This window comes from Somniosus microcephalus, chromosome 13, assembly GCF_052327205.1.
Source record: "Somniosus microcephalus isolate GS21.2 chromosome 13, FLI_Smic_1.0, whole genome shotgun sequence".
In the NCBI taxonomy this organism is placed as follows: Eukaryota; Metazoa; Chordata; class Chondrichthyes; order Squaliformes; family Somniosidae; genus Somniosus; species Somniosus microcephalus.
This window is the reverse complement of record NC_140999.1, coordinates 57,610,756-57,636,192: the sequence shown is the minus strand read 5'-3', so window position 1 is coordinate 57,636,192 and position 25,437 is coordinate 57,610,756. Positions and strand designations below refer to the sequence as shown.

The 25,437-nt window shown below is 48.9% G+C and overlaps 2 protein-coding genes across 4 annotated transcripts in view; both read left to right on the top strand.

Moving 5' to 3' along the window:
* LOC147108344 (procathepsin L-like) overlaps window positions 1-12,554 on the top strand; it is a 47,840-nt gene extending 35,286 nt beyond the window's left edge. The window contains exons 7-8 of the mRNA XM_086004942.1: window positions 3,098-3,203; window positions 12,138-12,554. Coding sequence (XP_085861068.1) covers window positions 3,098-3,203; window positions 12,138-12,237 — 206 coding nt within the window. The 3' untranslated portion in view covers window positions 12,238-12,554. The remainder of the gene's footprint in view (window positions 1-3,097; window positions 3,204-12,137) is intronic.
* Window positions 12,555-24,681: 12,127 nt separating this feature from the next.
* LOC147108343 (procathepsin L-like) overlaps window positions 24,682-25,437 on the top strand; it is an 87,981-nt gene continuing 87,225 nt past the window's right edge. For all 3 annotated transcript variants that reach the window (XM_086004941.1, XM_086004940.1, XM_086004936.1), the window contains exon 1: window positions 24,682-24,886. The gene's annotated coding sequence lies outside the window, so the exon portion shown is untranslated. The remainder of the gene's footprint in view (window positions 24,887-25,437) is intronic.

Below are 25,437 nucleotides of genomic sequence, written 5' to 3'. Positions count from 1 at the left end.
CAGGGCCAGCACACTGATGTCAATATCACAAACCTGCACCATCTTCCCAGCTCTGTCACAGCACAGAAACCGCACTCTACTCCAAAAACAAACTGTCAGCTATGGTACCCTTGCCTATGAGTCAGAAGATTGTGGGTTCAAGTCCCAATCCAGAGACCTGAGCACAAAAATCTAGGCTGACACTCCAGTGCAATACTGAGGGAATGCTGCATTGTCAGAGGTGCTGCCTTTTGGATGCGACTTTAAACTGAGGCCCCGTCTGCTCTCTCAGGTGGACGTAAAAGATCCCATGGTCACTTTTTTGAAGAAGAGCAGGGGAGTTATCCCCGGTGTCCTGGCCAATATTTATACTCAATCAACATCACATTGCTGTTTGTGGGAGCTTGCTGTGCACAAATTGGCTGCTGCGTTTCCTACATTACAACAATGACTATACATCAAAAAATCTTACATCTGTGCATCTGGGATGTCCGGTGGTCGTGAAAGGCGTTATATAAATGCAAGTCTTTCTTTTCTTTCTTTTCACTGCCATCCCACTTCTACCATAGTTCAGGACCCTCCTGTCACCATTGCCTTACCCTGCCCTACTCCAATTCCTCCCACACCTCGATCCCCCCCAGTGGTACTATGCCCAGGACCTGTAATCTACCTGCACCCTGGAAAATGTTCCTACCATATTCTGTATTCCATGTTTTGAAAAAGGTAAGAGACAAAAATCATCCATATACTTCAATTAACATATGATTAAAATCTTCAGTGAGTAGATGACTATATTTTAACAAACCAAGGCTCAGGATATAAATCACCAACAAATTTTTTGAACATTAAACAGGTGAATGAACAGGATTCAGTACAAACAATCTATATAATGTGGTTCCAACCTGTGTCCCTGTGATCCAATAGCTCATTTCTTAAGTGGTGAAACCTGACACTTCAAGCTTAGTCTCCCTGTTGCCTTTTAACTCCTTAACTGACTTTTGAGGTAAAGTCAGTCTCACATGTACCATTCGACATCCTTTTGAAAATGTACTGAACAAAGGGCATTAGGAAATGGTATCTCTCATAATTACATTAGATAAACAACTATTCACAGATTACCAATTACAGGAAACTTTCTGGTATCCGGCACTGACGGGACCGAGCTGGTGCCGTACCATCAAAACTGCCGTAGAAACCAGCGCCAATGTTAAAACATACGGAGCTTTTGAGCTCCATGTGAATCAACAAACCCTGTTGCTTAGCAACAGCTTCAAAACAGTCGGCCGCAGCTTAAAAGCGTCTCTGTAGCTAAGCAACAGCTTCAGCTAGACCTTGCAGAGCCTGACTGGAAAAAAAAAGCAACGAGAAGTAAAAAAACTTATAGGAAACGGCTCCTGAATTTTGCCGGTAGATAGAGCTTTAACCTCCGGTTAAACGAAAGTTTCCTGTACACAGAATGTTTGTTTACAAAAATACATCTGCCATTACAGGAAGGTTCAAAGGCTTCTCTCAACCTGTCTGTACTCGCCCGACATGTCAGGCTGGCCAAAGTGAATAGAATCATAGAGTCATAGAATGATACAGCACAGAAGGAGACCATTCAGCCTATCATTGCTGTGCTGGCTCTCTGAAAGAGCTATCCAATTAGTCCCACTCCACTCTTTCCCCATAACCCTGCAAATTTTTCAAGTATTTATCCAATTACCTTGTGAAAGTTATTATTGAATCTGTCTTTTGAAAGTCCATATGCAGAACATCAACCACATTGCCTTGATCCACACTCTCCATTACTTCATCAAAGAATTCAATCAAGTTAGTCAAACACGATTTGCCTTTAACAAATCCATGCTGACTTTCATTTATTAACCCATATTTTCCATGTGCCAATCAATTTTGTTCCAGATTAATGACTCTAAAAGCTTCCCCACTCCTGACGTTAGGCTGATTGGCCTATAATTACGGGTTTATCCCTCTCCCCTTTTTTCAGTAGGGGTGTAACAATAGCACAACATCTAAGCAGAAAGGTGTCAATCTGTTGCCATATTTCTTTGTCAATCTCTAATTCCCAATTTGCTTTATTGAACAATGCACTGAGTGACCCTTTTGCACCAAAGAGTGTAATGTAGCTTGCAGAAACTGATACTAATCTGGTGACTAGCAAGAAAGAATCCAAAAATAATTGTAACAAAAAAGGAAATATACTTGCTTTTTGTCACATGGTATACACTTCCTGTAAAATCATGTGCAAGATTTTTAACATTTCTAGTAAATTGCCCCTCGTGTTGCCCATGTTCAGTTGATGAATATAAGGTGCAATGGAGTTAAGAAGGGTGATTCAGAAAGTTTTTCCACAGAACCGCCTAGTGGCCAGAGCTTGCAACTATAGTATGACAGTTGACATAGCAATTTGTAGTGGTAAATATTGATACAAAAGCACAGCCAAAAATTATGACGAGGCAGAGTGCACTCTACACATGGCTTTTAATAACAAAACAGTCGATGCACATGGTAAATCGAGTCCAAGTGTCGTCTTCATTTGAAGTGGGCTTAAAGTTGTACATTCTCTCCTTAATTTTCTACAATACGTTGATATTGTTATTACTTGTAGTTAGTTAACAAATTTTGTAGCAATTTGGGAATTAGAGTTGGTTGGAGCGCAGGAGTTTCTCTGCAGTACGGGCTGATGGGCTGGAAGATGTAAATCTGAGCTCCAGCACCACCACTGGTTGGAGGGTGTAATTACAGCATGATAAGTTCATATGGACATTTTCTATTAAAAATCTGGACATTGGGATTTATAATTGAAAATGTTGACAAATGTGACGACAGGAAGTAAATTCTGTTAAAGGGAAATGTAGATCAGAAGATAATTGAAGAGGCAAAAATGTGGGACAGAAATAATGGTGACAACTTCTGGAATTATACATTTTAAAATTACATCATATTAAGAGTTCTGACGAAAGGTCATCGACCTGAAACGTTGACACTGTTTCTCTCTCCACGGATGCTGCCCTGGTCTGCTGAGTTTTTCCAGCATTTTCTGTTGTTATTTTGGATTTCCAGCATCCGCAGTATTTTGCTATCGTCATATTAAGATCTAATTGTCTGCTCTTTACAGGAGTCTACTATGAGAGACGATGCAGTTCTTGCAGGCTGAATCATGCAATGCTGGTGGTTGGATATAGAACTAGACGTAGATGGAATTACTGGATTGTTAAAAACAGGTACCTGCTTAAAAAAAGAACTCCAACTGATCACAGCTGGGGCAGTGGCAGGAGCACTGCATTTGGTCTCAGTGTTCCTAGGGTAGGGAGGGAAAAACTGCCAAAGTTCCCACTGCTGATTACTATCCAGAGACACTGGAAAATATGTTTATGTGGATGTGAAGCAGTGATGGCAGGGTTGGATGGGGTGGTGGAATAATTGGGTCAGGTGGATGGTATCAGGGTTGGATGCGATGGAACAATGGTTGGGCGAGGTTGATGGTATCAGGGATCAATGTGTGGTGGCAAGGTTGAGTGAGGTGGATGGTATCAACAACAACAACAACTTGCATTTATATAGCACCTTTAACGTAGTAAAATGTCCCACGGTGCTGCACAGGCATATTTTAACACAAAAAATTTGACACCGAGCCACATAAGGATAAATTAGGGCAGGTGACCGGTATCTTGGTCAAAGAGGTAGGTTTTAAGGAGCATCTTAATGGAGGAAAGAGAGGAAGCGAGGCGGTGAGGTTTAGGCAGGAAATTCCACAGCTTAGGGCCTAGGCAACAGAAGGCATGGTTGGATCAGGGTTGGATGGGGTGGTGGTAGGGTTATAATCACTCAACCATTGGTGGCCATTTCAAGTGAAAAATAAGCTGTTCTTTGAATTACTCAGTTTTTTGGGCTGTACAACTCTGATAACATTTGGAAGCAAGTCATTAGGATGTTATATCCTTGGAGGGCAGGATACATGCATACAAAAGAGGACAAAATAAGACCATCTGGTCCACCAAGCCTGCCCCATCCTGACATGGTGCAACCTACATGCACCATCAACAGTCCCTCCGCAGTAAAGCAATCTCCTGCGAGAGGCAATCTTAGGATGATGTAGGTAAAACTCTGGGAAATTCTTCTTCCCATAAGGCAATCAGGCAAGCACCAGGACACTACAGAGACTGATATCACTAGTCCCCACTAACCCACCTACCTCTATAGCTTAAGATGTTTTCCACTCACAGGACCCCAGCTAAATGTAACGGCTTCAGCGGCACTTCCCTCTGCTCGCCGCCTGAGGGCGGTTTTTGAGGCCTCGGTGCACTGCTGCCGTGCCTTTTGGGCCCCTCTCCTCACCTGTTTCTCGAGTAATTGATCTCATCAGAGTAATCAGGCTAGTTAATAAAGTTGTCCTTGTCTTGTCCTCTTTTAATTGGACCAAGTAAATTAAACAAATAGACTGTAATTAAAACTGTAAAACTTTAAATAAACCTTAGCAAATCAAATTAAAATTTGGTTGTCCAAATCAATTATGCACTCCAGTCCCCGCGGCACCCACCAGTCACGGAAATAATTGAGCGAGCCGGCGGACACCGCGTGCTCCATCTCCAGGGCCACCCGGGCGCGAACATGGCCGCGGAAGAGAGGGAGGCAATCTGGCTGGACGACCCCCTCGACCGCCCGCTGCCTGGACCAATTCATGGCTTTTTTAGCCAGGCCCAGGAGCAGACCCACGAGGAGGCCCTCCAACCTGCCCGCTCGCCTCCGCACCGGGTGACCGTAGAACAAGAGCGTGGGACTGAAGTGCAACCAAAAATCGAGGCGCAGCCCCTTCAAATAATGGAAGAGGGGCTGCAACCTCTCACATTCTGTATATATATGAAAAACGGACTCCTCCAGGCCGCAGAACAAACAGACGGCCTGGGAGTCCGTGAACCTACTTAAAAATATATTGCACGGGACTGCCCCGTGCAACACCCACCAGGCAAAGTCCCCAATAGAACAGGGGAGGACTCCCGCATAGAGAGCCCTCCATTGGGGACCTCCGCCGGAAGGCAAGACGGAACGCCAAGGCGTGTCCGGGCGGCAGGCGAAGATGGCAAAGTGGAGAGTGTGCAGGAGCAGCCCGTACAGGAAACCCCTCCGTGCGGAATGAAAAGGCATGGAGGGTATTTCCTCGAGACAGCTCAAGTTGTGAGGCGCCGGTTCCCGAGGGGAGTTTCGGGGCTGGGCGCCGATAAGGAATTCTGTCCGAACGGGGGACAGCTCGGACGGGATCGCCCCACACGCTTGAGCTGCCTCGATACACCTTGTGGCGCCGGGGCGCAGCGTCGCTTTCATCGACTCGATGGCATTGACCGCGAGCTGGATGTTGGCCCAAGACATGCGCCGCGCCAACTCCTCCAGCGCCATCCAGCCTGTTCCTCCGCCATCGAGCAGGTCCCCGACTCTAGTCACCTTGCCAGGCACAGCCCTGCGCTCCACCAGCCACCTGAACCCGTGGACGTGGAGGTGCGGATTCCTGAACAGCGGCTCCCGAAGGACAGCCGCCATTCCTGACGGGGGAGAGCTCCGCCTGGAAGCAACGTAGTTCCAAACCCATAGCAGTTCCCGGTAGAAGACAGGCAGCTCCCACAGGCTGGCACGCGTGCCGCCCACTTCCAAAAACAGGAGCTGCATGTCGTAATTGAGGCCGTGCAGCTGGCGGAAAAAATACGTCACCAGCGCACACCATCTCGGAGAATTCTCGACGTATAGGTACCTCTGCAGCGTCTGAAGATGGAAAGTCGCAGCCTGGGTGCGGAGGCACACCAGTGCCTGACTGCCCTCCCTAAGCGGGAGACTCAGAACCACGGCAGAGACCCAGTGCTTCCTTTTGTCCCAGAAGAAGTCGACGAGCTTCTTCTGTATCTTGGCGACAAACGCAGGGGGAGGGATCAAAGTGACGAACCGGTACCACAACATGGCGGCCACCAGTTGGTTTATGACCATCGCTCGACCCCTGTAGGACAATACTCGGAGCAGTCCTGTCCAGCATCCTAAGTGAGTGGTGACTTTGGCCTCCAACTCTTGCCAGTTCACCGGCCAGGCGTCCTCGGCAGGGCTAAGGTAGACTCCCAAGTAGAGGAGGTGCGTGGTGCTCCAGCCGAAGGGCCTGAACTCCTCCGGCAGGGAGTCCACCCGCCACTGACCCACCAGGAGTCCGGAACATTTCTCCCAGTTGATCTTGGCGGAGGATGCGTCCGAGTAAATCTGCTGGCATTCCCGCATCCTCCGCAAGTCAGCGGGATCCGTGACCGTGAGGAGCACATCATCGGCGCAAGCCGAGAGGACCACCTCCACGCCCGGCCCTTGCAGAGCCAGTCCCATCAACCTCTTCCGCAAGAGGCGCAGGAAAGGCTCTATGCAAACGGCGTATAACTGGCCGGACATGGGGCATCCCTGAGGCACCCCCCTCCCGAAGCGAAGGGGCGCCGTCAAGGACCCGTTAACTTTAATCAGACACTCTGCGGCAGCGTACAGAAGTCGGATCCGGGCGACAAAATGCGTCCTGAACCCGAATGCGCGCAGAGTCCCGAAGAGATACTCGTGATCTACCCTGTCAAACGCCTTCTCCTGATCCAGGGAAAGGAAGGCGACCGACAGACCAGCCCTCTGGGAATGGTGGACCAGGTCCCGGACCAGATGGATGTTATCGTGGATGGTCCGGCCTGGGACCGTGTAGGACTGGTCGGGGTGGATCATGTGGGCCAGCATGGCGCCAAGGCGAGCAGACATGGCCTTGGCAAAAATGTTGTAGTCCGTGCTGAGGAGGGAGACCGGGCGCCAGTTTTTAAAGGAGGCGGAGATCACCCTTCTTAGGCAACAAGACAATAACCGCCCTGCGCCAAGGGAGGGGCATCTCCCCGGTCGCCAAACTTTCCCCCAGGACCCACGCGTAGTCGCCCCTCAAGACGTCCCAGAACGCCCTGTGGAACTCCACGGTCAGCCCGTCCAGCCCCGGGGACATTCCCCTGGAGAGCTGGCGGAGGGTGCCGGTCAGCTCCTCCAGACTCAGAGGAGCGTCCAATTTTTTGGCGCCCTCCAAGCCGACCTTCGGCAGGTCCTCCCACAAAACTCTGTGCGCATCCTCGCTGGATGGATCCGGAGAGAACAGAGCCCCGTAATAGGCGCGGGCCTCCGGATCCGAGACCAGAGATCCATCGTCGGCCAGCAGCCCCAAGAGCTGCTTACGGACCCCCCGTCTTTTTTCCAGCGAGTAGAAGAAGGGGGAGCCGCAGTCCAGGTCCCGCGGGAACTGGATCCGCGACCTCATGTACGCGCCTCGGGACCCGACGAGCTGCAGGTCCTTCAGCGCGCCCTTCTTCTCTTCGTACACCTTCCGCAGGGCTGGGTCCTCGACGACTTGACCGAGACGGGACTCCAGGTCGAGCACCTCCTTCTCCAACCGCCTGACCCGGGCCTCCCGCCTCTTGGTCGACCCCTTCACGTACTCCTGACAGAAGAGACGGACGTGAGCCTTGCACACGTCCCACCATAGCCTCAAGGAGGGGAAGCCCCCCCGCTTCCTTCTCCAGTCGGCCCAGAACCGACGAAATGAATCCTGGAACCGCGCGTCCTCCAGCAGCAGGTTGTTAAAATGCCAGTACGTGGACCCCCCCAACGCGCGCAGCGGAACAAGCTCCACCCACACCAGGTGGTGGTCCATGCACGGCACCGGCCGCATGGAAGCCGCCGGAACGCAGGAGACTTACGCCCAGGAAATATAAAGGCGGTCGATTCTGGACCATCCTCCTCCAGACCTCACGCTAGTGAAGGCGCTGGAGTCGGGGTGGAGATGTCGCCAGACGTCCACCAAGTTGAAGGACCCGACCAGGTCCCTCAACGTCTCCATCACCGCCGGGCATCGCTGGGGGGCCGAACGGTCCCTCGCCTCGAGGGTGCAGTTAAAATCCCCCCCGAGGATGACGCACTCGCCCGCGTCGATGGAGCCCAGAAGAGCGGGCACTTCTTCAAAGAAGCGCACTTGCTGCGCACCAGCCTGAGGGGCATACACGTTCACTAGATGGAGCGGCACGCCCCCCCAGGCGAACAGTGACCTGGAGCAAGCGGCCCGGCACATGCTCCTTGACCCCCAAGATCTCCGGCTGAAAATGCGGGGCCAGCAAGATAGCCACCCCGCTGGAAACGTTGGAGAGGTGACTCATGCTGACCCCTCCTTGCCACTCCAGGAGCCATGTGGCCTCGTCTCCCGGAACAGTGTGGGTTTCTTGCAGGAAGCACACCGCATACTTTCCGTCCCGAAGGACCGAAAGGTTATTAAATCTGCGGCGAGCCTCCCTGCTGCTGTTGATGTTGAGGCTGGCTATGGTTATCTTCATATCAGAAGCATAGTGCAACCTCTACTTACACCTAACGGGGGGAGGGAGCGCAGCCGCTAGTCGGCCGCCACTCCCTCAGCAGCACAGTGAGGGACGACCTGAGCCAACGCAGCTCGAGCGGGCTCACGTCCTGGTCCGGGCCCATGATTTTGATGGCGGCGCAGACTGACCCGATGAGCAGTGCCAGCTCCGACCACCTGTCGAGGGCCAGCCGGGTCTTATTTTGACGACCATGGCACGCGGCCATAAAATCCCGGATTTCCCTGACCGGGATGAGGGGAGACTCGACGAGGGGCACGAGGTCATCCATCGCCTCATCGGCGATGGAGTCCGAATCGTCCTCCGCGCCCATCACCGAGCCCCCGTCCTCCTCCAGGGGTTCGCCACCAGCAGCCGACCCGTCCTTCGCGCAGTGTGCACCGAATGGCTCGGCCGCACCGGCCGGCCCTGCCTCTGCCCGGATCCCACCCCCAGGATCGGCGGCAGAGGATTCCTCCCTAGGCTCCTCCGGGGGCGCCGGGCCTGGAGACGGCGGCGGTCCGGAGTCCCCCTCCGCCCCAGACGCCAGAACGACCAGAGAAATCGGAGAGAAAACAAATCTGAATTCCTCCAGGTCGTCCGGCGCCAGAGACACAATCAGAGGGCCTCCCCCTTCCCCGCCACCGGCCTCCCCCTTCCCCGAACTCGCCCGACCCAGACCCCAGGCCGCCCGACCCGGCGAGGGGTAACGGCACAGAAAGTATATCTATTTCTGCCGCGGGTTGTTCCGCGACCCCCCCCACGGGCAGGGTCTCGTCCCCATCCCCGGGAGGCACGTGCTGGACAGACACATCTGCCCCAGCCTCCCGAGGGACAGGTGACCCCTGCCGATCGCTGCTGATGGTGACAGCAGGGGGGGGGGCGCAGTACCCGCGGCGGGCGATCACTCCCCCTGCTCGGAGGGACCTTCCTCTTCCCGGTCCTCCTCCTCTTCCAGGGGGTCGCACCTTCTTTTTAGCGCGGAGGGAGCGAGGGAGACCTCCATGTCTGCAGGGGCCTCCTCCTCTGCTCCCTCCGGCGGAGCAGGTTTGTCGGGTTCCTTGGGCCCGAGCCCAGCCGCAGGTATTGGCATTTCCGCTACGGCGGTTGCGGCCACAGGCTCGGGCATGAGGCCCCTCCCGCCCTCGTCTGCCCCGACCAACTCCGCGAGGAGCGCGGGTGTCAGGGGCTCTAAGTTTAAGGGCCGGCCCTCCGCGGGGGGACCCACCCGGAGGTGTTTTGTCTTTTGCTATGCCTTCCTTCCGCCCAGACGTGCTCCCTCCCCCCCCACCGGAGGCCTTGGTGGCATCGGCCTCCGAAGTCGACCACGCATCAGTGGCTCACGACGCGCGGACAGATCCGGGGGGAGGAGCGGTGGCGGCGCCAGCCTCGGCCGCACTAGATGACCTGGCGGCCTTGGAGGCGGGGCAGTTTTTCCTAATATGCCCCACCTCCTTACAGGCGTGGCACCGCACACCGTCCAACGTCCAGAAGACGCGATAGGCGGTCCCCTCATGGAGGACAACGAATGCCCCGTCCGTGTCCTCCTCCTGCGCCAGCTGGATAAAAAGCTGGCGCCGGAAGGAGAAAACGTGGCGAAGGCTGGCCTCCCGGAAGCCGAGCGGGATGGGTGTAATCCCCGACCTCACCTCCCCGAGTTGGTGTAAGTGGGGGAGGAGGCACTCACCAGGAACAAAGGGCGGGAGGTTAGAAATAACCACCCTCTGCGCAGTGGCCTCGAGGGGGTCCACCGGCAGGAAGGTCCCGCCCACGGTGAGCCCCTTGGTGATGGCCAGGGACACCGCCCGCTCCGACCTCAAGAAGAACACAGCCTTCCCGTACATTTTTGAGGTGGCGAGGATGGCTGAAGGGCCAACAACCCCAGCCATGACCTTTACACACGCCTCAATTGTCATTGTGGGGTGGGTGTAGCTCTTCACCCCAAGCTTTTTAGTTATTAAAGAGAAAGGTGATGGGGCGGCAGAAGCAGCGGGAGCAGCCATGGCTGTGGCTGCCACCACCACATATGACCTAGCCGGCCCCACCACCGGCGAAGAAGTAGACGCCATTATGGGGTGGTTTTTTTAAAAAGAGCTACACCCACCCCAAGTCACAGGCCTTAAGGTGTTAATGGCCTCCGTTTTTTTTTAAAGTCCACCCTTGAGCAGAGGGAGCTGTTAAATTAAAGGCACACCTCTCCCCTTATTGGATGGAATTGGGAGAGGGGCCTTCTCCCCTCTGCTCAAGTGGCAATTAATGAATATATATAGAAAGGAGGTGCCTCTTGAGAGAGAGGTAAAGAGAGAGACAAAGAGAGAGAGAGAGGGGGGTGGGAAGGAGGGAGGCCGCAAGGGCAGGGTTGCCACTCAGGATGGTGGGTGGGTGTGTGTCGGCAGGGGTGCACTCTCCGATGGAAAAATACAGTCTCTGTTGGTGTTCTTCTGGCAGGGGGAGAAGATGTCTTCACCTGGGAAAGCTGGAGAATGCCCAGTCTCAGTCCTACACCAGGTCTTAACAATGTATTAATTGATTTAAAGACTTCACCTAGGCAGCTCCAGCTGTCCCAGGCCAGGCAATAGAAGGGGTGCTTATTAGTGGTGTGTGTGGCCTAGTATTCTACAAGAGCCACACACACACACAGACACCCCTTGGTGTTCCGGCCGGTCTTCTTTCCTCCCCCCACCTACAATACAAAGTCTTTTGGAGAATGCACCAAATGACACCCACCTGCAGATGTTCAGTAGAAGATGTTATCCTTCCTTCCTCCCAAGCAGTTGATGGTGGGTGTTGATTGCTGCTTCTCTCCCCTCTCTCCCTCTCCTGGAATGGAGGCCAATTTGGGGAGGCAGTGGTAGAAAGGCCTCTCCTCTGGTACGTGTTGGCCTCCTTTTCCCTCTGTCCTCTCTCTCCAGGCACCTCAGTAGTTGCTGTTGCTGTTGTGGTAGTGGTGGTCTGTAGATTCTCCTTCTCCTCCTCTCCCTGGTCAAGGAGACCACCACTTTCCACTCTGCTGCAGCTTGAACCAGCAGCACAGAGAGCAAGGCAGAGAATGAATAAAGCTGTGAGGTCTTGTCCTTGTCTTGTCTCTGTGCCTCTGGCCTCACCTGTGTGTTAAAGTATTTGTCTCCTGTCTCATTTGAATAATTTTGTCACGTGACCAATCAGGTCTGTATTTAAGCTTCCTGTTTTCTGTCCTCTATGCTCAGTCCTGGGTTCGCCTGCCTGCAAGTAACAGCTCTTGCTGTGTCTCTGGCGTTCTCGAGTCGCTCTGTGTTTTCGAGTCTCAACTGAATCGCCTTTCGAGTGTTACCATGTCTCTGTGTTTTCGAGTCTCAAGGAAGCATCTTTTGAGTTCTACCCGGTCTCGAGTCCTTGGATAGGTTTCCTGCGCTTGGGTCCACTACCGAAACCCTAGCAAAACGGCCCCGTGAATGCACGGCCCCGTGACACTAACTCCCTTTTGAAGGCTTGTAGCGAATCCACACTCACCACACAGACTGGCAACTTATATCACAGGTCATAAAGAAAATAATTACTTCTTTGTAGCTAGCCTAACTTTATGTTTCATAACTCGTACTGATGTAGTCTGGTTCTGCTTGGCTATCTAGCTCAAATAACCTATGTGCTTGGACGGAATCTAATCCCTCAATTATTTTAAAGATCTCAATCATATCCCCTCAAAATCTATGCTTTTCCAGAGTAAAAGCCCCAGCTCTGAAAGCCTGTCACTTGAACAGAACTATGATGTTAACATCATTTTTTCCCCTTATTTTCCAGTTGGGGAACACGATGGGGTAACAGAGGTTACATCTACATGGCTAAGTACAGGAGGAATAACTGTGGAATTGCCAGCAATGCAGTCTATCCAATAGTGTAAGGATTCACGTGTTCAACCAGAGCTTCATAGAACTCCGCCCAAAAGAATGGTGGAAATGCTTCTGCAGATGTTTACTCATTCTACGCCATTGCTTTAGCTGTCTGCGGCAATTGAAAAAGTGTGTGTTCAGTGGAACAATAACAGCTTCTACACACTTCTATAGTTTAGCATAAAAGCCAATCCCATTGAGTATTTGATATATGTAGTCACAGTAATGTACTAATGTTCTGAGTAACTACACTATCCAACTCGTGTAGAGACAATGGGCTGCATGTACTAGTCGTGCCGAGAAATACAATAAACGCTGCCAGCAATCACTTCAAGAGTCTCTTTATTCCAAAGGAACTTAATGAATGATTTTGTCTTTTTCCCCCCATGAATTGTCCAGTTTAATTGAAATGACAAGTGGATCCATATCATGGATGTCAAGATGGCACATGATACATGTGCCTAAAAGGAGTTTTGTCGCACTGAGCATGTCTGACATTCTACAATTTCGACTTAATTTTGATAAATACTACATGATGGCCCAGTTAGAGATACAGTACTTTGAAATATCAAATTGCCTTGAATTTGAAAAATAGTGCCTTATTATACATGGAACATTTGCCAAAAAATTTCACACAATGCATAACTTTTGAAGCTGAGTGATTTAGTTATGTAAGCAAACACAGCAGTCATTCTGTGCCAGCAACATCCTGCAGTCAGAAAATGAGATGAACGACCAGCTAATGTGTTATTTTTTGGTGGCATTGGTTGAGGGAGAATTATTGGTCAGGGCAGATGGGGATCTTCCAGCTCCTCTTCAACTAGGCCCGTGGAATCCTTTGTAAGACATTCTGATTGTCTGACAGTTTATAGAGTTCAGACCCGTGGAACAGACAACTCGAGACAAAGATTTCAGGGTAAACTATTCTTTACTTAAAAATCAACAAGAGGTTACAAGTAAGTACCAAATACAAACTGTACTAATCCATGTACTTATTACAAGTAAGCACGCACAAAGTATACAAAAAAAATACAATTTCCACTCAATTCATTTACTTATTACAAGCAAGCATCTAAAATAATTCACTTTAAGCTCAGGTGATCATAAGCAACACCACATACATATTAACACCAGTGAGAGGTCAATTCAATGATGACTAGATGTATGACTTTAACTGGCAACTGACCAGGTCGCCCAGGACTGCAACCACGAATATCAGACTACAATGTCCCTTATACCCCAAACTTGGCAACTCACCCACAGCATTCATGTCCCAAACTGTGTGATTAACGTTGTTTTTCTATCTCTCTCTCCTTCTATCTGTTTTGATGCTTAGTTAACCAAGGCCAGACATTCAAGGGTTGGAGAGAGTCGTTGTTTTCACATTTGAAGGTTGTTGACTCGTGGTTCTCACAGAATTTTCAAGATCTTGGTGGATGGGACCAGATGGGTGGCCCCAGATCTTACCGGCTCAAACTCGGGACAAATTAATCTGCACTTATGACGTGGTAGAACATGCAGCCCCTGTGTGTGAATTTGATTGGGATGGGGTAGAATGGAATTGCACCATGAAAGTAGTTGCAGGAAAGCTTTTCCCCAAACAATTTGCCTTCTGCTGCTCAGGATTGGGTCAGGCTTCCTACATTTCCCCAAGGATTCCCTATCTGATAGTACTAGATAGAGGGAACTAGATGTAATATCTCCAAGTTTGCAGATGACACAAAGCTGGGTGGGCGTGTGTGCTGTGAGGAGGATGCTGAGAAACTCCAGGATGATTTGGACAGGTTGGGTGATTGGGCAGAAACATGGCAGATGCAATATAACATGGATAAATGCGAGGTTATCCACTTTGGTGGCAAAAACAGGACGACAGATTATTATCTGAATGGCAATAGATTGGGAGAAGGGGAAGTGCAATGAGACCTGGGTCTCCTTGTTCACCAGTCGCTGAAGGTAAGCATGCAGGTGCAGCAGGCGGTTAAGAAGGCAAATGGTATGTTGGCCTTTGTAGCGAGAGGGTTTGAGTACAGGAACAAGGATGTCTTGCTGCAGTTGTACAGGGCCTTGGTGAGACCACATCTTGAGTATTGTGTGCAGTTTTGGTCGCCTTATCTGAGAAAGGATGTTCTTGCCATGGAAGGAGTTTAGCAAAGATTCACCAGGCTGATACCTGGGATGGCAGGAATGACGTATGAGGAGCGATTGGGTCGATTGGGCTTATACTTGCTGGAGTTTAGAAGAATGAGAGGGGATCTCATTGAAACTTATAAAATTCTGACAGGACTGGACAGACTAGATGCAGGAAGGATGTTCCCGATGGTCGGGGAGTCCAGAACCAGGGGTCACAGTCTAAGGATAAGGGGTAAGCCATTTAGGACAGAAATGAGGAGGAATTTCTTCACCCAGAGAGTGGTGAACCTGTGGAATTCTCTACCACAGAAGGCAGTAGAGGTCAATTCATTAAATATATTCAAGAAGGAGTTGGATATATTTCTTAAGGCTAAAGAGATCAAGGGGTATGGGGAGAAAGCAGGGACAGGGTACTGAATTTGGATGATCAACCATGATCGCATTGAATGGCGGAGCAGGCTCGAGGGGCCGAATGGAAACCTAACTATGAAATAGCTATGAAAGAATTCTGGCTATTGAGATAAGACAGTTGTTGACCCTGAATAAATAACCTTATTGAAACGAAAGGTGCATGGCTCTGACAGGCTGACCTTTGGGAACAAAAACAATGGTTCACCCTGGATAAGGTGGTCTAATTTAAACTTCGTAAAGATGGCACATAAGATAAGGAACATCTGCCCTCGTAAAGATGACATAAAATAAGGAACACCTGCCCTTCACACCATTTTTATATGGTCAACCCAGAACACCTGGAGATGAGACAAGATTCTGGAATATTACAAGCTGATGTAGCAGTAAGAATTGCAGAGGTCAGCAGAAAGATGAATAGGGATAATTAACTTGCATCAGCAGAAAACCTGAAAGGAAATACAACTGGAAAGGGTGTAAATATTGAAGTCTCAAATGGGATATCAGACTCACTTTAATTGGGCAAAGCGATTCTCGACCACAGAGGCGGCTCTGTGGTCTTCAACTCTTTGTACCTCAGGGATCAAAGGTATTTGATATTGATGGATATCCTGTATAGAAAACTTTAAGAACTGTAATACTGTAGTGAAGTTAAGATTTAAAAGTAAGATTCTCTGTTAATACCAGCTGATTCACCAACTGTAAATTGCATGTTGGTTGTTTAATAAATCTCTATATATTTTTAGAATTGTCTCACATAAGTCTCAATCTCTATACACTCTTTGGTGAAGAGTTACAGAATTCTGAAGGAGTTCTCAGGGGAATATTTGCTAGTGCTTTGGGGGAGGGTGTAAAGTAAAATGGCAGGGAGTTGGGATCCTGAGCAGGGAGACAGAGGAAAGGGAAACAAGGATAAAAGCAAAAGATAGGAAGGAGAAAAACAAAAGTGGCAGTCAGAGAAATCAACGGTTTAAATCAAACATGGCCACAGTAAATAAGAATTCTAATAGGTCTAAGAGCATTAAAAAAACAAGCCTGAAGGCTTTGTGTCTTAATGCGAGGAGCATTCGTAATAAGGTGGATGAATTAGCTGCGCAAATAGAGGTAAACGAATAGGATTTGATTGGGATTACGGAAACATGGCTCCAGGGTGGGCAAGGCTGGGAACTCAACATCCAGAGGTATTCAATATTCAGGAAAGATAGGCAAAAAGGAAAGGGAGGTGGGGTAGCATTGCTGGTTAAAGAAGGGATTAACACAATTGTAAGGAAGGATATTAGCTCTGATGATGTGGAATCTGTATGGGTAGAACTGAGAAATACCAAGGGGCAGAAAACGTTAGTGGGAGTGATATATAGACCTCCAAACAGTAATGCGGAGGTTGGGGATGGCATAAAAAGGGAAATTAGAGAAGCATGCAATACGGGCACAGTAGTCATCATGGGTGACTTTAATCTACATGTAGATTGGGCTAACCAAATTAGTAACAATACTGTGAAGGAGGAATTCCTGGAGTGTTTACGGAATGGTTTCCTGGACCAATATGTCGAGGAACCAACCAGAGATCAGGCCATCTTAGACTGGGTATTATGTAATGAGAAAGGATTAATTAGCAATCTTGTTGTACAAGGCCCCTTGCGTTGGAGCGATCATAATATGATAGAATTCTTCATTAAAATGGAGAATGAAGTAGTTGACTCAGAGACTAGGGCCCTGAATTTAAATAAAGGAAACTATGATGGTCTGAGGCGCGAGTTGGGTAGGAATGATTGGGAAAGGTCACTCAAAGGGTTGACGGTGGATAGGCAATGGCAAACATTCAAAGACCGCATGGATGAACTAGAGAATTTGTTCATCCCAGTTTGGCATAAAAATAAAACAAAAAAGGTGACTCAACTGTGACTAACAAGGGAAATTAGGGATAGCATAAGATCCAAGGAGAGAACATATAAATTGGCCAGAAAAAGCAGTAAACCTGAGGATAGGGAGCAGTTTAGGATTCAACAAAGGAGGACAAAGGGATTAATTAAGAAGGGGAAAATAGAAAATGAGAGTAAGCTTGCAGGGAACATTAAAACTGACTGTAAAAGCTTTTATAGATATGTGAAGAGAAAAAGATTGGTGAAGTCAAGCGTAGGTCCCTTGCAGTCAGAATCAGGGGAATTTATAATGGGGAACAAAGAAATGGCAGGCCAATTAAATACATACTTTGGTTCTGTCTTCACAGAGGAGGACACAAATAACCTCCCAGAGATGTCGGGGAACTGATGAAAGGGAGGAACTGAAAGAAATCAGTATTTGTAGGGAAATGGTGTTAGGGAAATTGACGGGATTGAAGGCCAATAAATCCCCAGGGCCTGATAATCTACATCCTAGGGTACTTAAGGAAGTGGCCCTAGAAATAGTAGATGCATTGCTGATCATCTTCCAACATTCGATGGAATCTGGAACAGTACCCATGGATTGGAGGGTAGCTAATGTTACCCCACTATTCAAAAAAGGTAGTAGAGAGAAAATGGGGAATTACAGACCGGTAAACCTGACATTGGTAGTGGGGAAAGTGCTAGAGTCCATTATAAAAGATGTAATAGCAGAGCACTTGGAAAACAGTGACAGGATCGGACAAAGTCAACATGGATTTACAAAAGGTAAATCATGCTTGACTAATCTACTGGAATTTTTTGAGGATGTAACTTATAAAATAGATAAAGGAGAACCAGTGGATGTGGTGCATTTGGACTTTCAGAAGGCTTTCGATAAGGTCCCACATAAGAGATTAGCGTGTAAAGTTAAGGCACATGGGATTGGGGGCAATGTATTGACTTGGATAGAGAACTGGTTGGCAGACAGAAAGCAAAGAGTTGGAATAAACGGCTCTTTTTCCGAGTGGCAGGCAGTGACTAGTAGGGTACCGCAGGGATCGGTCCTTGGACCCCAGCTATTCACAATATATATTAATGATCTAGACGAGGGAACTAGATGTAATATCTCCAAATTTGCAGACGACACAAAGCTGGGTGGGCGTGTGTGCTGTGAGGAGGATGCCGAGAAACTCCAGGATGATTTGGACAGGTTGGGTGATTAGGCAGAAGCATGGCAGATGCAATATAACATGTATAAATGTGTGGTTATCCACTTTGGTGGCAAAAACAGGAAGGCAGATTATTATCTGAATGGCAATAGATTGGGAGAAGGGGAAGTGCAATGAGACCTGGGTGTCCTTCTGCACCAGTCGCTGAAGGTAAGCATGCAGGTCCAGCAGGCGGTTAAGAAGGCAAATGGTATGTTGGCCTTCGTAGCGAGAAAGTTTCAGTACAGGAACAAGGATGTCTTGCTGCAGTTGTACAGGGCCTTGGTGAGACCACATCTTGAGTATTGTGTGCAGTTTTGGTCGCCTTATCTGAGAAAGGATGTTCTTGCCATGGAAGGAGTTCAGCGAAGATTCACCAGGCTGATACCTGGGATGGCAGGAATGACGTATGAGGAGCGATTGGGTCGATTGGGCTTATACTTGCTGGAGTTTAGAAGAATGAGAGGGGATCTCATTCAAACTTATACAATTCTGACAGGACTGGACAGAGTAGATGCAGGAAGGATGTTCCCGATGGTCAGGGAGTCCAGAAGCAGGGGTCACAGTCTAAGTATAAGGGGTAAGCCATTTAGGACAGAAATGAGGAGGAATTTCTTCACCCAGAGAGTCGTGAACCTGTGGAATTCTCTACCACAGAAGGCAGTAGGGGCAATTCATTAAATATATTCAAGAAGGAGTTGGATATATTTCTTAAGGCTAAAGGGATCAAGGGGTATGGGGAGAAAGCAGGGACAGGGTACTGAATTTGGATGATCAACCATGATCGCATTGAATGGCGGAGCAGGCTCGAGGAGCCGAATGGCCTACTCCTGCTCCTATCTTCTATGTTTCGATGTTTTTCTGGACCCTCATAATATCTGGGACGTTACAGTCTAGCTAAACTTATTAAAAGTGCTATCTGGAGGATGGTAATATTCTCGGGTTGTTCCTTTCCTTTAGGGAGAGATAGCCCAGACCTTTAAACCCAATTAAACATCTTTAGGATTCGGCTACCTCAAACTTTAGTTGAAAGTGAACATCTGAGAAAAACGCCTGATCCAGGGTAGCCCTAAAGGGGCTAGGACTAGTAAATATCCCTTCAGTAGAGGGGTACAAATACTCCCATCTTCGCATAGTTTCATACCATTACCTGGCTCCCTACTTCCCATTCCTAGGGTTTACTCGGAGCCAGATGTGATCGGTTGTGTTGGTGCACCTCCCCAATGTTGTAGGCGGCCCTCAAGTTCAACTCCTTTAAAGTTCCCCACAGGTCACTCAGGAATTTGTCCCGAGTCACCTCCTTAATTTGTTTATCAGTCAGGATGGGGACCAACAGGTGTGTGGGTGTTCGCATGGGTCTCCCCATTACCACTTCATGAGGGGAGTGACCTGTTCTTTTGGATTTGTTACTACATATCCCCATTTTTTTATCTGTTTTTTTGTTTTTCATACAGACCCCAGCATCTGCAACATTTGACCCCTTGTGACCCCACCTCATTGCTCTTTGATGTAATGTTTTCCTGACTAACCTGTTTGGACACTATTCACACCTTTGATTGCTGTGATTATCTCTGCCGGGGTGTGATAAATGGCAGTTGGAAAGATTACCTGTAAACATCTGACATTATTCTCTGACTATATAAGCTGTGTCTTTATGCATTTCTCCACTTCACCTGACAAAGGAGCAGCGCTCCGAAAGCTTGTGATTTCAAATAAAGCTGTTGGACTATAACCTGGTGTTGTGTGATTTCTTACATTCATTTTAAAGGGTGGAAGATGCCTGTGCATGAATTCTTTTAACGTGTGGTGGCCGTTGCACACCAGCTACCACATGGGCTTGACTGAGCAAGGTCTTGGTCCAATGGCAAGGGAATCCAAGACGATTGGAGACCAGGCTCTGCTACATTGGCCTAGCACACACACACAAACATACTCCTCCTGTCCTCCACCCTCCTTCCCTCAGGACCTCTCTGCCTGGGTTTCATAGGCTGCAGTGTGGTCCTCCCGACCCCGCTGCGGGTCCACGCTGTGCCATGCCTGGGCCTCGACCCCGCTGCTGGGCTCGTCCTCGCTCGTCTCCATGATGTCCAATAGTTAACACTTAACAGCCCTCTGACGCAACCCACTCAATGGTATCAAACCGTTACACTGCAGTGGTTCAAGAAGGAGACCCACCACGGAAGGTAGAGTTGGGCAATAAATGCTGGCCTTGCCAGCAATGTCCACATCCAGAGAATCAATAAAATACCAAGATGTGAATCCCAAGTGAATGCTAAAACTGTCAAGAGGCAAATTCCTTTCAGTCTGTTATGATCCTCCCTGTGATGTAGATGATCACAATGATAATGCAGGTTGTATTTATCCTTACTTTATTTCCCTTGTTCTTCAATAATTTCACCTCTTTCTAACCAAAAGAATTTGCTAGTGACATGCTCTCTGTCATCACGAGTGTCTCATTCTAACCAGCTCACACTGAGTCCCTGCTATTTTAAAGTTTTAGATCTTTAACTCACCTGCATTCTTTTCCCTCCTAACTCCCACATTGGAGGGGAGTACAACTATTTTGCACGAATTTTCATTGGCTGAAAAGTGACAATCAACTCTACCATAACTATTACATGCACATCAAGCATCAACCCTTTCCCTTTTATCTTAACATGCCTTTTGCCAAATAAAGTGCTATCAGTTTATTTCCCTACTACTGCTTTGTGCTAGTGCTGTTTGATTGCCTGGTGCTTCCCCTTGGTGACGGTATATGTATCCCTCATCAGTCTACTCTCAAACATCAGTGCCAACAAGTGGCACTTACTCACCAATAACCTGCTCACCTATGCTCAGCTTGGGTTCTGCCAGGATCACTCAGCTCCAGACCTCATTACAGTCTTCTTCTTAGGCAGTCCCTCGGAACTGAGGATGACTTGCTTCCACATTAAAAATGAGTTCGTAGGTGACTGATGAGTCCAATGCAGGACCTACAGTCTCTGTCACAGGTGGGGCAGACGGTGGTTGAAGGGGCGGGTGGGTGGGGTGCTTGGGTTGATGTGCGCTCCTTGCGCTGCCTGCGCTTGGCTTCCGCTTACTCCCGGCAAAGAGACTCGAGGTGTTCGGCACCTTCCCGGATGCTTCTCCTCCACTTTGTGCGGTCTTGGACCAGGGATTCCCAGGTGTCGATGGGAATGTTACACTTTTTCAAGGAGGCTATGAGGGTGTCCTTGAAGCATTTCCTCTGCCCACCTGGAGCTCTCTGGCCGTGCCGGAGCTCCGAGTAGAGCGCTTATTTTGGGAGTCTCGTATCGGGCATGCGGACACTGTGACCCATCCGTCAGAGCTGATTGAGCGTGGTCAAAGCTTCGATGCTGGGGATGTCTATCGACCTGTCGCACTCACACCCATCATAATGAAGTGTTTCGAGAGACTGGTCCTGGCTCACATCAAAGCCAGCGTTCCCGCCTCTCTTGACCAACACCAGTTTGCCTATCGTGCAAACAGATCAACGGAGGATGCAATCACAACTGCTCTTCATTCTGCACTGAAACACTTAGACGGTAAAGAGACCTACATCAGAATGTTGTTCATAGACTACAGCTCAGCATTCAACACTATCGTCCCCAACAAGCTGGCCACCAAACTCCACACTCTTGGCCTGAACACTTCCCTCTGCAACTGGACCCTGGACTTCCTAACAAACAGACCCCAGTCTGTCAAATTAGGTAACCACACCTCCCCCCCCTGACCCTGAACACGGGGGCCTCACTAGGATGTGTGCTGAGCCCCCTCCTCTACTCCCTCTTCACCCACGACTGTGTGGCTGTTCATGGTTCCAACACCATCATCAAGTTTGCGGATGATACCACGGTGGTAGGTCAGATCACCAACAACGATGAGTCAGCCTACAGGGAGGAGGTCTAGCATCTCATGAAGTGGTGCGCCGATAACAACCTGGCCCTTAACATCAAGAAAACCAAAGAAATCATTGTGGACTTCAGGAAGTCTAAAGGCGGAAGTCACACCCCCATCCACATCCATGGGGCTATGGTGGAAAGGGTGGACAGCTTTAAGTTCCTCGGAGTCCACATCATGGAAGACCTCTCCTGGTCCCTCAATACCTCCTCTTTGGTGAAGAAGGCCCAGCAGCGCCTATATTTCCTAAGGAGGCTGAAGGGATGTAACCTGTCACCCCTGATCCTCGCTAACTTTTACCGCTGCACAATAGAGAGCATCCTGATGAACTGTATCACAGTATGGTATGGCAGCTGTAGCTCCTATGACCGGAAAGCCCTGCAGCGGGTAGTCAAAACTGCCCAACGCATTACCGGCGCCCGGCTACCGACCATAGAGAACATCTACCAGAAATGCTGTTTACGGAGGTCACTGACCATCATCAAAGACCCTACCCACCCCAGCCACAGTCTGTTCGCCCCCCTGCCATCTGGGAGACGCTACAGATGCATTCGCACCCGAATGACCAGATTTAGGAACAGCTTCTTTCCCAGGGCTGTCATCCTACTGAACTCCACAAATAAACTCTAAAGCCTGCACATCTGCCAATGCACTTTATTATGTTTATGTTAATGTATTACAAGCCAAATGAATGTTGAATGTTTAAATGTCTTAATCTAAATGTACACTCTTGGGAGCCGCAAGCCTACATTTCGTTGTACTGCACTTGTGCACTAACAATGACAATAAAGTTGATTATTATTATTATTATTATTATTATTATGTTGGCCTGAGCAAGAACACTGACGTTGGTGCGCCTATCCTGCCAATGGATTTGCAGGATCTTGTGGAGGCATCGTTGGTGGCACCTCTCCAGTGCTTTGAGGTGCCTGCTGTACATGGTCCATGTCTCTGAGGCATACAGCAGGACGGGTATCACTGCTGCTCTGTAGACAATGAGCTTCGTGCCGGGTTTGAGGTCCTGGTCTTCAAACACTCTCTTCCTCAGGCGACCGAAGGCTGCACTGGCACACTAATGGCGGTGTTGTACTTCGTCGTCGATGTCTACCCTTGTTGACAGTAGGCTCCCGAAGTATGGAAAGTGGTCCACGTTGTCCAAGGCCTTGTCGTGGATTTTGATAATCGGGGGGCAGTACTGTGTGGCGGGGGCAGGTTGGCAGAGGACCTTTGTCTTACGGATGTTTAGTGTAAGGCCCATGCTCTCGTACACTTCGGTGAAGGTGTTGATGATGGTTTGGTGTTTGACCTCCGAGTGGGCGCAGACGCAAGCGTCGTCTGCATACTGTAATTCGACGACAGAGGATGGGACGATCTTGGATCTGGACTGGAGGCGACAGAGGTTGAACAGTTTCCTGTTTGTTCTGTAAATTAGCTCCACTCCAGTGGGGAGCTTACTGATGGTGAGATGGAGCATTGCAGCAAGGAAGATCGAGAAGAGCGTTGGTGCGATGACACAGCCTTGCTTGACCAGGAGATCCAGGAGCTAATAAGCCGCAAGCACAAGGCATTCCTGATATGGAAACAGCAACATAACTCGAGAACAAGAAAGCAGCTCTACAGAAGCTTGAAGGCCGAGGTCCAACAAAAAACTTGCGACCTAAAGAACAGATGGTGGGTGGAGAAAGTGCAGGAGATCCAGCAGCTAGCCGACAACCACGACATGCGTGGATTCTTTAGCGCAGTCAAGACCATCTACGGCCCAAGCACCCAAGGCCCTACTCCACTGCGGGCCAAGAACGGAGAGGTACTCATCAGGGACAGAGAGGCAGTCACTGCCCGCTGGAAGGAGCACTTCGACGATCTCCTTAACCAGGACTCTGTCTTCAACACGAGCGTCCTCAACTCCATCCCACAGCATGCTACCCACCACCATCTCAGCACAACCCCAGCCGGGCATGAGGTTGAAAAGGCCATCCGACAACTGAAGAACAACAAGACCTCAGAAACAGATGGAATCCCCGCCGAGGCACTAAAACATGGCAGAGAATCACTACTGGCACAAATACATTAACTCATTTCTCTTATCTGGAAGGAGAAGAACATGCCAGGGGATCTCAGAGATGCCGTAATTGTGACCATCTTCAAGAAAGGTGACAAGTTCGATTGCGGTAATTACAGAGGAGTTTCCCTGCTGTCTGCCACAGTGAAAGTCATCACAAGAATCCTCCTCAATCGCCTTCTCCCAGTGGCCAAAGAGATCCTCCCAGAGTCGGAATGCGGATTCCGCCCACTAAGGGGCACAATGGACATGATCTTCACCGCACGTCAATTGCAAGAGAAATGCAGGGAACAGCACCAACCACTGTACATGGCCTTCTTTGATCTCAGAAAGTCCTTCGACACTGTCAACCGTGAGGGATTATGGAGTGTCCTCCTCAAATTCGGCTGCCCTCAAAATTTGTCACTATCCTCCGCCTGCTTCACGACGACATGCAAGCCGTGATCCTGACCAACGGTTCCAACACAGACCCAATTCACGTATGAACCAGGGTCAAGCAAGGCTGTGTCATTACAGTATTGGTCCAAACATGGACAAAAGAGCTGAATTCCAGAGGTGAGGTGAGAGTGACTGTACTTGACATCAAGGCAGCATTTGACCGAGTGTAGCATCAAGGAGCCCTAATAAAATTGAAGTCAATGGGAATCGGGGGGATAAACTCTCCACTGACTCGAGTCATACCTAGCACAAAGGAAGATGGTTGTGGTTTTTGGAGGCCAATCATTTCAGCCCCAGGACATTGCTATAGGAGATCCTTAGGGCAGTGTCCTAGGCCCAACCATCTTCAGCTGCTTCATCGAATCTGGTGATTACAGCAGTTACACACAAACAGGCAAAAGGAAATCTACTTAATTGTCAGTTTCGATTCAGTAATTGCATGCTTGAATGTATGTGGAGGAAAAGCTTTGTGAAGTTCACTTGCTTCGTCAGTCATGTGAGAAAGCACCACACAGCAAGGGAAGGCAGTGCTGCTGAATTAACACCTGCAACTCAATTAGTCACTTTATAACGGTCGAGACTAAGATATGTGTTAGTTTCCAGGAAGTTCAGCTCAGAGTGAGCTGCAGCGCATGACTAACAGGATCACCACAAGGTTGGTTTATAATCTTTCTGCTTTGTTCTTGAATAATCTGCACTTTTGGAATGTATTTCTTTTTCTTTCAGTGTCCTATCCTCCTCCAATCTAAAAGCCTTTAAGATCAAAGTTTGGTGTTTTAACTTGATTTAAATTGTCTTCTCTCCTACTCTTTTCAAATTTGGCACTAGAAAAAGAAAGACTTACATTTATATAGTGCCTTTCATGACCTCAGGACATCCCTTTACAGCGAATGAAGTACTTTTGAACTTTAGTCACTGTTGTAATGTAGGAAACGGGGCAGCCAATTTGCACACAGCAGGATCCCACAAACAGCATTATGATAATGACCAATTTGTCTTAGTGGTGTTGGTTGAGGAATATATATTGGCCAGGAAGAACTCTCCTGCTCTTCTTCGTAATACTGTCATGGAATCTTATACGTCCACCATAGAGGGCTCAGTTTAACGTTGTCTCTGAAAGACACCTCCTCTGACAATGCAGCACTCCCTCAGTACTGCACTGAATTATCAGCCTAGATTTAGTGCTCAAGTCTCTGGAGTGGGGCT